The sequence below is a fragment of the Chiloscyllium plagiosum genome, unplaced genomic scaffold (genome assembly GCF_037043375.1).
Source record: "Chiloscyllium plagiosum isolate Xiang-an unplaced genomic scaffold, Cpla_swu_hap1 HiC_scaffold_2, whole genome shotgun sequence".
Lineage (NCBI taxonomy): Eukaryota > Metazoa > Chordata > Chondrichthyes > Orectolobiformes > Hemiscylliidae > Chiloscyllium > Chiloscyllium plagiosum.
In genome coordinates, this window is record NW_028270140.1 from 75,161,965 (window position 1) to 75,174,298 (window position 12,334).

The following is a 12,334-nucleotide window of genomic DNA, read 5'->3' on the forward strand; positions in this document are numbered from 1 at the left end:
AACAGAATTTATAACGAGTACAAAATGCTTAGTCGTATTTCATTTTAAAATTTTGTTCAGGCTTAGAATAAGATTGACATTTACTGAGCTACTTCTATTTATATCCTATGTGCTATAATAGGCATGAGTATGATTCTAACCTGTAATATATATTAATATGCTAGCTAACATCTAGTGTGACTTCAAAATCAGATTCTAATTGTGAATGCAGTATAAGACTGACAGTTAACATGAGAAAAGAAGCAAGAAGGTGATGATGCCCTGGCCGGGAAAGAAGTGCAAAATTATGTGCAGAAGTTCTGAGATATTTCTGAAGCAAGAACATTGAAGTGTATTGAAATCTATATTTACACTGTATTTAAGCTTTATATCTGTATATTTTTATATAAAAGCCTGCAGAAATATTGCAGTCATTAAGAAAATTATAGCAAACTGATTTCTGTTTGCAGTATTATTAAACTGGGGCAGGATCTTGATCCAGGTATATTGGCCGAGCTATGCTGTTCGGCATCTTATTTTCATGTTGCTGGCCTAGGGGAGGCGATGGCCTAGTGGTGTTTATCCAGAAATTTAGCTGATGTTCTGGAGACCTGACTTCAATTTTCAACACAGCAGATGGTGGAATTTGGTCAAAAGAAAGATCTGGAATTAAGAGTTTACTGATGACCATGAAACCATTACAGGTTGTCAGAAAAACCCATCTGGCTGACTGCAAGGAAGGAAGTCTGTCATCCTCACCTGCTCTGGCCTAAATGTGACTCCAGGCCCACAGCAACATGGTTGACTCTCAATTGCCCTATGAAATGGCCTAGCAAGCCACACAGTTCAAGGGCAGTTAGGGATGGGCAATAAATGCTGGCCAGCCAGCGATGCCCACATTCCACAAGTGAATATGGCAAAAGATTCCCAGTTTACTGGCACCATCACACCACCAGACTATTTTTCTGAAGTTGGAGCACAAATGCAATGTCTACCCTCCCGCAAGCAAAGGATAACCAGCGGAAATCATTTCAAGGTTAAGTAAGGCCATTGATCAGCAGTCAACTGAAATTTTCTAGTTGGCCTGCGCTCTCCTACTTTCATGGCATCAGGAGCAGGACAGCTGCCTTCAGGAGCCTACCAGTGGCAGACTGAGGTGCCAGTACTTCAAGTTGACTGTGAGGTTTTTCCCTACCTCCCTGGTCACAGCCTTAGCTACAGGCTGCCCTGAGGACTGATTCCCACTCCTCAATGATGGTTTGCTAACTCTGGTCATTTTTGTACTTTTAAAGTGCTGAAGGTGCGTCTCAGGATGGACATATTCTCTCATTTCCTACCTGCATTGATTGGCTGTCACTCCTCCTCTATTGGAAATCCTACTTTTAGTCCTCCTGCTTCAAGAGGCCACCTGCTGTCCATATTTGGAAGCACTCTTTTGCTAATAATTGCTTAGTTCAAGCAAAATCGATGTCGGATGACTATCGCAGAGACACTGATGTTGGGTTCTAGATTTAACCCCAGTTTTGTGGTCCAACTCAAACAGATCAAATCTTGTCCATTGTATAATTCGTTCAATAGGTTCTTTAACTCTTCTTATACATGTAACATTTTTATCATCAGGTTGCAACCATTTAGATGTTAAATATTCATAAGCTAATGTCACAGGCTGTCATTTATAAAGTTTTGGTTCTTATTCAGAATCACTATCAAATTGTATTTTCATAAAACGTGAAAACCACTTATACTCAAGTAAGGAATGCATAGATTATCGTTGAGATGGATGGAGTTCCTTGAAGTGTTACGTTACTTTTAATTATCAAAAATGATGTTTTATATTTAGGCCTCATTTTTTGCTAGCTTAAAGTAGGTTCCAAGTTTTGGTAAGAGTATGCTTGTTACTTGCTACCTTAAGGTAACTGTCCTGAATTTTGCTGTTGGATATTAATACAGTGTGCTTTTAAAGGAATTGGTATCAACAGAGAACTGAGCCTTTGTGTAAAAAGGCTCTCATTGCACAGTTCTTTGACTGGAAATACTATTAACCCAGGTAGCATAGTTTGAGCACCATTCAGGTTCTCTCAAAGTTAGCATGGCAATACTGCTGCTTTTGACATATTACCATTATTCTCACCTTCATCCCAATCTCAAATGATATGTTTAGGAGTGTCATACTAATCAGATAGAATGTGTACCCATTAATTATGTTAAATTGAATTTGAGGAGAGTTGCTATCCTTCATATCTCTTGTGGGCCGCATCAGTACTGTAATTAATTTCTTTACTTTTAGAACGAATGATGAAAGAAAATAGGATTTGTGTTCTCATTTTGGGCTTTAGGGATTGTGGGACTGAAGTCGTTTACCACCAAAGAACTTTTATCAATCTCACTGTCTTACAACCAGGGCTAGACATATGTATTATTGAACAGCTAACAGCCAGCTTGTCCCACTCTGTTACTATCTCCTAGAATTTGTTCTGTGGACACTAAGTTACTTCAGTACCTTGACAACCAATTGTTCAAATGACTTCTGCTCACTGCACAAACATAATGCACCATGATTGATTTCCTAAAAAAACTGTAAGAAACAGCAGCAAATTTACTGACCAATAATTAAGAATGCTCCAATTATCCTCAACAAACTGAATTCTGCAAAAACATTTCTGAAATATTTTACTTGTTCTTTATTAAGATAGCAAACTGAGAAAACACTGAAACCTACAACATTTGCAAAAACCACACTTTGAATAAGTTAGTGTAAATAACTAAAGAAGAATTGAATGTAGCAAATTTTTGTTGCAATCTCACCCAAAAAAAAGTTATCCTCTCTCAGTCCAACCTACTGTGTAAGATTAAAATGAGATGAGCTATTTTCTTTCCCAGATTGCCAGTTGACCGACAGATCGTTCTCCTATCACACAGTGGTTGCATTCCGGCGAAACTTTGCATCATAGAAATAATGGGGCCTATGGGAAAAGTAGGTTAGGGGCAGACCAACAACAACTATCACTGACAATTGCTCAAAGATCACCCAAACGCATAACACAAAGTTTAGCACAGCCTGAATGAAACTTTAAATCATACTTATTAACAAAACAGAAGTAAATTTAACACATTATTTTGGAAAAAGTATTGTTAATGCAGGGACATCATCACCACCACCTTCGTTTCCAGCTGTGGTTGATTGTCTTGTGACTGTGTTTCTTGGGGGTTGGTTTAGATCATCTTAAATGGATAAAGCTTTCTCTTCTATGGTGAGAAAGGTTGTCCCAGGTGGCTTTTTTTGTTTGATCTTCTATCAAACACGTAGAAGCCTCTCCATCTCCTCAAGCTCCTTTGGCTGTGACCTCCCAGATTTGCTAGTACTCGGACTTGTTCCAGTAATACAGCTTGCTTTAAACTTTTCGGCATTGCCCCTAATGGTGCGTACGGTAGATTCCGTGATTCCTGTTAAGCGAGCTATATTACGTGTTCTCTCCTTATGCTAAAAACGCTCAACAACATTTAGCTTCCCTTCCAGTGTTATAGCCTTTCTTTTGTTTCACCACCTGCAATTTTATCACCAAGACGCTTCTTGCCACCATTCTTGTCATTATGTCCTTCCATTTTTGCAAATGTCGGAGTAGATTGAGTGATATGCAGATACAAGGACAAATTAGAAAGACAAATAGTATGTATAAGAATAATGCAGTCCTGCCAGAATTATACAGGGCCTATACAGGAATTATACAAGAATATTCTTGTCTCAGAAGCATTCATAAGTTTAATTTTTGAGATGAAGCTGCTCAATGTATAGTATTGTACCTCTCATGCTGTGACAGCAGCTGACATTGGCGCATGCGCGGAACCAAGCATGTGAAGCATTCACCACTGGAATCTCACTATTGCAAACTGAGGTAAGCATTCTCGAAAATACTATTCCCAAATGCTTCAGCGACATTATAGTCAAATCGCACTGCCAAAACACACTTTATATGAGAACTACCTGTATTTCTAACTAGCCCACTGATGATCACGTCACTATGTCTAGGGCCAAACCAGAAAGAGTGTGTTTCAGAGTCTTTGCTCAAATTGGAAACCGAATAGGCCAAGATTCTTGCAACTTTTTAAGCTTTTGTCAAAACAATAGTGTTTGATATTACTACAAAATTCTGTTGCAATTCTCCTCACCTTAAGGAGATGCAGTGCATAGTGGTAATGCCACTGCAGTGGCATTAATGTTAATATTTTGGGAAATATGGGTTTAATTGTCGTCATGGTAGGTGGCGAAATCTGAATTCGATTTTTTTTTTAAATCCTGGAATAAAACCAAATAACTATTGTCAATTTTTCATAAAAATCCATAAGACTATAAGAAATAGGAACGGGAGTAAACCTTCACTCCCTTGAGCCTGTTTCCCATTCAATAAGATTATTGCTGCTCTGACATTTCTCACATCTATTTTCCTGTGTTTTCCCCATGGCCCCTGATTCTGATACTAATCTGAGCCTTAAATATACACAAGGATTCTGCTCCCAAAGCTCTCTATGGCAAGGAGTTCCAAAGACACTCAATCCTTTGAGAGAAGAAATGTTTTCTTGAATCAGTCTTAAATTGACACCCTTTATACTGAGGCTATATAACCTTTGGTCCTAAACCTTGCCATGAGGGGAACCATCCTCTCAAGCCCCTTGAGAATCCAAGATGTCTCAATGCGATCACCTCTCAATCCAAATCTCTAAATTCCAATGAGAACTGTCCCACCATGTTTACTTTCTAAGACAATCCCTCCATACCAGGGATAACTGCCTCCAATGAAGTAACATCTTTCTTTAAATACGGGAACCGAAACTGCTCAGAGTACTCCAGATATGGTCTCACTAGCACCTTGTAGAGTTGCACTAAGACTTCCCTACTCTTATACTTCAACCTCCTTTGAAATAAGGGTTAAAGTTCCATTAGCCTTCCTGATTACCTGCTGTTTCTATGTGCTAGCTTTCTGGGTTTCATGCAAAGTACCTTCAAGTCCTTTTGTGTTATAACTTTCTGCAGTTTTTTTTTCCCTTTTAAATAATACTCTACTTTTGTTTTTCATTCCAAAATGAACAACTTGACATGTTCCCATATTATACTCCTTTTGACACTTTTTTACCCACTTACCCTATCAATATCTCTTTGTAAGCTGTTTGCATCCCTCTTGCAACTTTCATTTCCACCTATTTTTGTGTTGTCTGCAAATTAGGCTGCAGTACATTAGTTTGTTTCCTTCAAAGTTGTTCATATATGTGTTAATCAGTAGTGGTTGCCTTAGAACCCCACTGGTTCCAGGTCACCAACCGACAAAAAAATCCCTGATTACCACTCATTGTTTCCTGCCCATGAGTTAATCCCCAATCCATGCCAATATCCTACTTCCAACATCAATTGAGTCTTATGATTTAACCTTTTGTGAGATACCTTGTCAAATGCCTTCTGGAAGTCCAAATACAACAGGTTTACTGGTTCCTCTGTATCCACTCTGGTTGTGACTTCCTCAAAAAACTCTGACATATTAGACACAATTTCCCTTTCATGAAACCATGCTGACTCTACTTAATTAGATTATATGTTTCTAAATATTCAGCTATTACTTATTTAACAACCAATTCCAAAATTTTACAAGAATGAGTGTTAGGCTATTTGGCCTAAAGTAACCTTTTTTTTTGCCTTGTCCACTAATATCCTCTTGGGGAGGAGATGTTCCACCCTTACCTAGTTAGGTCTGCATGTTACTCTAGACCCACAGCAATGTCGTTGACTCTTAACTGATCTCTGGGCAATTTGGCAATAAGTGCTAGCCTAGCCAGTGATGCCTACATTTCATGATTTTTTTATTTAAATAAGAAGTATAGCAAATAGCTGAAAAATTAAAAATGTTGATTGGTTGAGGAAGTTTCCTAATAGGAATCTCTCTCTCTCTCTCTCTGCTTGTTATGAGTTAATAAATAACTTGTGGGTTACAATTATCTTTCATTCTTGTGGGTTATAATTATCTGATCTAGGCAAGGTAAGCACAGTCAGCCTACCCAACTGGGTAACCAATGTGAATAGCCTGTGAGGAACTACGTTAATCGTGAATGATCGGGATATACATGAAAACATGAAATGGGCCAGGATGTAGGAGACAAAAGTGTGACATCACCTATTTCCCAGAGGACTGTGCTAATTCTCCCCCCCCCCCCCCGCCCCCAATGTTCCTTAAGACTTAGACTGATGACAACTGAACATTTGCAGTCAGCATCATCAAAATATACAGAATTATTTGTTGCTGCAAAGAGCAAACTGCTGGTTAGAGGAGATCACCCACATTCTCTTCAGGTGATCTACACAGTTTATTAATCAATCATGGAACTTGCAAAATGAATGACAAAATCCTCTGGACTCTGGAGAAAGGGAGCATACTTAATAAGGCAGAATAGTGTTGGACCAGAACCTCGCCATTTTCCTGTCCTTGCCTGAATTAAGCTCCAGTTGGAACACTCAAGCTTCGCCTTCCTGCTTTGCCATTATACAGAACTTAAACTGATCAATTAACAAACACATGAGCCTTAACCCTTCTGGGCTGCAATTTGAGATGCTTATTCTGACAAAAATTAAACAGAGCACCTTATGTGAAAGATGGAAAGAAAAGGATTGGGACTGCACGCTGTCATAGAGCCATTGAGATATGCAGCATGGAAACAGACCCTCCAGTCCAATGCACCCATGCCGATCAGAGTCAAATAGATGAAACGTCTATTTGTCTCAGTATATTAGTGGAATTGTGCAAAAATTGGTTGCTGCATTCGGTAAATAATGGTAATTTAAAAACAATAACTTGCTCATGTAAATAGCACCTTAAACGTAACAGAATATACCAAACCACTTCACAAAAAGCATTGTCATTATTCACTACATCAAATAAGATGATATTAAGGCAAATGACCAAACGTTAGTCAGAAGTAAATTTTAAAGACTGTCTTAATGGAAGAGAAATAGGCAGAGAGAATTTGGTAGAAATGGGGATTTTCTAATGCCTAGAATTCAAAGGCCAAAAACATCTTGGAAAGTTTTTCGGCTGGAGAAGATGCCAGAGATAGGGAGAGGCAAAGGTGTGGGGAGGTTTGAAAATTAGCATCAGAAATTTACGATGAGGCATTGTTTAGCCAGGAGCCAGGGGGTGAACTGAATTTATATGCGAATATCAGTTTACAGCTTGCATGCTTGAAATCATGATTTTAGTGCCTGGTTATAAATGCGTATATAGCATAGGATGCTGCATAGGAATAATAGATGATGAGACTTGGAGTGTGTTAGGGAACAGGGAAAGTGTTTTGGGTGACTGAAGTTTACACAAAATTGAGCTGACTAGGTGTCACCTATGTGATGTAAATGCAAGTTTATTTTCTTTAGTGTTGCCTTTTTTTAACTTTCTTTTGAAATATATGTTTCATAATTCCAAGCAGAAACTGTTCATAAAAGCTTTCATTTCCCTTCCGTCATTATTCCGAACATAACAATTGACTGAATTATATCATGTAGCAGTTCTAATTTATACATGCGCCTTGTAACTAGCAGAGAGGTTGTGGTGGAATGGTTGGGCAGGTGAGTGTGTGTGAGGTGATCTCTTTATAACCAAGGAGAATCAGATATATTTCTGGAAAAACTCAACAGGTCTGGCAGCATCTGTGCAGAGAAATCAAAGTTAACCTTTTGGGTCCAGTGATCCTTCCTTGAACACCACTCTGATTTCCCTTCACAGATACTGCTAGACTTGCTGAGTTTTTCCAGCAATTTCTGTTTTCGTTTCTGGTTTACAGCATCTGCAGTTCTTTCATTTTTTATTCAGAACATCTCCCTATCTGATTTAGTAGCTACACCCTCCATCTTCCCTTCTTTCCCAATGGTCTCTAAAGCTATTGTTGCTGAGATTCAACTGTTAAAGTACAGATTTGAGACAGCCCAGGGAATCTTTTGTGGACTCAACCTGTGAACATAATATTGTTAGCTATAAGCCAAACTAACTAGGTTCTAGTAACCCAGGAGAGTAGGATATCAGCTCTTCAAGAGCCCTAGCAGCTACTCTACTGTACTGTCTCAAAGTGGCTTCCTTTATACTAAACACTGTATGTTTTTAATTAGACGGATAACAGTTAAAGACAATAATTTGTAAGAAAAAGAAGTTAATTGATAGGTCTGTATGCACTTGACTGATCACTGCTACAGGCCCTGAGCCATTCATCAAGTGGGGAAAAATAAATCCAGCTGAGTTAGGCGTCTGCTGGTGAGATAAGTTCCTATCATAAAGAACTAATTGGAGGGGTTCATAAGGTAACCTTGCACAGCTCACATGTCAGATACCATTGTTTCACAAAATGGTTCCTTAGCAAGGAGGGCAAACTTTTGACCATAAAATGGCTTCCTGACAGATTGTGTCAGAATCTTTTCAAGGTTAAGTTTAAAATATTTTTTTTTAAGCTAGGAGCAGACTCCTGCTTTTTATCTTAAGCACAGAATCATTCTGTACCTGAGGCTGAGATGTTACTGTAAGGTTGTATTTAAACTGGTTCGTTAGTCTTGAATTAGACATGCTTTCTTTCCAGGACCTGACGGTTAATTAAAAAGCTTTTGATACCGAATTTCATTTCGAGATCCGAATCAAACACTGCAGTAATTTCACAAGGGAACAGCCATTCGGTGGTTAAGGCAAAAGTTTTTAATTGCCTTAGAGCATCCTGTTATCACTTGTTTTCTTTAGTGCTGCCATTTGTTTACTTTCCTTTTAAATAAATGTTTCATAATTCCAAGCAGAAACTGTACATAAAAGCTTTCATTTCCCTTCAGTCATTATTCCGAACATAACATTTGGCTGAATCATATCATGTAGCAGTTCTAATTGCACCATGTATCTGGCAGAGAGGTTGTAGTGGAATGGTTAGGCAGGTGAGTGTGTGTGAGGTGGTCTTTTTATAACCAAGGAGAATCAGATATATTTCTGGAAAGTCTCAACAGGTCTGGCAGCATCTGTGGAGAGAAATCAAAGTTAACCTTTTGGGTCCGATGATCCTTCCTCAGAACTCTGATTTCTCTTTGGGCAAAAGTGAGGACTGCAAATGCTGGAGATCAGTCAAGAGTGTGGTGCTGGAAAAGCACAGCAGGCCAGGCAGCATCCGAGGAGCAGGAAAATCGACATTTTAGGCAAAAATGCCTGACCTGCTGTGCTTTTCTGCCACCACACTCTTGACTCTGATTTCTCTTCACGGATGCTGCTAGACATGCTGAGCTTTTCCAGCAATTTCAGTTTTTGTTTCTGACTTACAGCATCTGCAGTACTTTCATTTTTTTAAAAATTCAGAACATCCCCTTATCTGATTTAGTAGCTACAACCTTTATCTTCCTTTCTTTCCCGGTGGTTTCTAAAGATATTGTTGCTGAGATTCAACTTCAAGCTATTTGTGCAGGATATGGACTGTGATCTTGATCATTATTTCAAGCCTCATTTTGCATTTATACATTACAGACACACATGTTATTGCAGTTATAACTTGGCTCAAGAATCCTGACTTCAAGTAAACCAGCTGTAAACTGATAAGACATATATAAATTCAGTTCAACATTTAATCTTGAATTGTCCTGATGATTTTTTTAATGACACATTTTAAATAGATGGAATAGATTATTTGGAATAGATTAGAATAGGCAGAAATTTTAACTGTTAAAATCTAAAGCACATGTGAACAAGTGTTGGTCAATCATGTTGCCAAACTTGTTTTTAGCAGTTCTGCATATTACTGGAATCAAAACTTGAGAACAGAACGAGGTGCCAATGTATTAGTGTGACAGAGTAATTACTTTGATGTATTCATGTTTCACAGATCAGTGCCAGAGGATGTGGGAATGGACATTCCCTTTGGTGAGGGTGTGCTAAGTCCCTTAGCTGAAGACAGCAGACCTGGTAGGAAGAGTTTGATTAATTCATTCTGAAAATAGCAGTGTTAAGTTATGCGCTGAGAATCAATGTCACAATAATTATGACTCATCATTTTGTTTGCAATGAAAGTGTACTGAAAGTTGCCTTACAAAGCTCACAACTGACAGATGTGGTAAAAATGAATTGTTCAACATCACTGTATTTTCTTTAATGACAGTCCATTTAGTCCATAAGTCGCCTTTACAGTCTGCATTGAAATATTTTTACAAGTTGATTTTAAAGCAAGAATGTTTTATGTTTTATTAAATCAATGTTGGACATTCTTGAATCATTTATTGCACATAGTACCTGGATTTCAATTTGTTGAACATTGGCAAATAAGCTTAGGCCTATACCATCTCAGTTAATGTACATTCCGAATACCGTTCTGTTAAATTTCACTGTAAATATTTCTTCATTGCGCAATAACTTTGACACTGCCTTGGTTTGTTAAAGGCAGCTTTTATTTACACAGGACATTTTAATGTAGTAAAACATCCTAAAATATAAAATAGGGCTATTATCAGACAATATTTAGTTCGAAATTCTATAAGTGGTATTTGGAGAGGTAGCCAAAGGCTTGGGTATAGCAACTGCTGTGCCCAGGACCATAAGAAACTACACAAAGTTGTGTACACAGCCTAGACCAGCACACAAACCAACCTCCCATTCATGAACTCCATCCATACTTATCGTTGCCACGGAAAGGCTGCCAAAATCATCAAAGACCCCTCCCATCCCGGTAATACCTATTCCATCAGGCAGAAACTTAAACACGTGTTCCAGTAGGCTCGAGAACAGCTTCTTCCCTGCTGTTAGACTGCTGAATGGACCTCTCTAATTTCAAATCTAATGTTGATCTTGCTTTTGTGCACCTGTTGTGCCCATAACCTTATATGCCTGGCTCTGTCTAAGCATTCTGTGATCTGTATGTCCTTGTATGTTATCTGCCTGTACTGCATACAAAACAAATCTTTTCAATGTACCTAGATACATATGGCACCAATAAATCAAATCAAATCAAAGGTTGAATTAGAAAGGTAGGTTTTATGGAGCATCTTAAAGTACAGACCAATGTGAACAGATTTTGGGAGTCACATTTAGGTCCTGATCCTCAATGGCAAAGGATACAGCTGCCAGTGGCATACTGAAGGAAATCAGACATGCTGAACAAGCCAGAATGATAGGGCTTGTAGGTGTGGAAAGTGTTTCTAAACTGCGATGGAACAAAATCTTCAAGGAACTTAAATATAAAATTGAAAATTTTCAGTTTGAGGCATTGGTGCACCCTGAACCAAAATTATTTTGAAAATTTGATCTCTTGCATCTCATGGGCATTGCTGGTTGGCCAGCTCTAATTGCACATCCCAGATTGTCCTTGAGAAGGTGGCGATGGACTACCATCTTGAACTGCTGCAGGGGTATTTGCAGATGATGTTCCCCTGTCTCTGCTGCCCTTGTACTTCTACATGAAATTTGTTATGGGTTTGGAAGCTACTGATTAAGGATGTTCGCCAAATGCCAGCTGTGCATCTTGTATATGCTGCTGCTGCTGAGCATCGGTGGTTTAATGACTGAATGTTTGTGGTTGTGATGCCAATCAAGTGAGCTGTTTTTTCCTGGATGGTGTCAAGCTTTTTGAGAGTGTTTGGAGCTTTTGTTTAATTTGTTTGTGGCTTTTCTATTTCTTCTCATTATGTTAGGGGAAATTGGTAGATTTGATAGGGGGATGGATTATCAGTAGCTCCAATAAGTACTTGGGTTAACGATTGCAGAGAAAGCATGGTTTTCAGAAGCTGCTGGATTTTCCCTCCTGCTGTCACCTGTCCGTTCACTCCAATTGTGTAATGCTTTATCTTCGACTGCTTATATCTACCTGACCACCCCTTTACTCTCACCATTCTTCATTCGTATTCCCTTCAATTGTTTGTTCAACTGTTTTAACCTCCAGTCCACTGTGCCATGCTGTCCTCTTATTTTAAACACGACTTCCTTCAGTCCCTTCTCGCAAAGGCAGTTCAGAGGGAACCTCAACCTGAACCCGTCGTCCCCAGCTTCCTTTCCTATCTGCTTCACTTTGGAGACTTACTCTGTCTTCCAGACCTTAACTGGATCTTTCAGAAAAGTAAATTGGAACAAGTCCTCAGCTTGAGGCTTAATTTTCAATCTCCCATGCAGGGATGTTGGATGCATAAGAATAATATGCTGTCATAGTGCATCAGTTTTTCAATGCCTCAGTGATGTGCTGGGAGGGTGGGGTGAACAAGGTGACTGATAACCTGTACACCTACAATTAACTTGCTATTAAACAGTCTGGAGAGGGACGAAATGATATTCTGAAACCTGAGATTGAGCACACTGGGTGAAAAATCTTTCTGCAGTGTTATTGG

General features: G+C 38.8%; 1 protein-coding gene across 2 annotated transcripts in view; it reads left to right on the forward strand.

Moving 5' to 3' along the window:
* Window positions 1-12,334, forward strand: part of LOC122561080 (protein prune homolog 2-like) — a 435,917-nt gene that overhangs the window by 346,359 nt on the left and 77,224 nt on the right. For both annotated transcript variants that reach the window (XM_043712461.2, XM_043712468.2), the window contains exon 10: window positions 9,850-9,929. In XM_043712461.2, coding sequence (XP_043568396.2) covers window positions 9,850-9,929 — 80 coding nt within the window. The remainder of the gene's footprint in view (window positions 1-9,849; window positions 9,930-12,334) is intronic.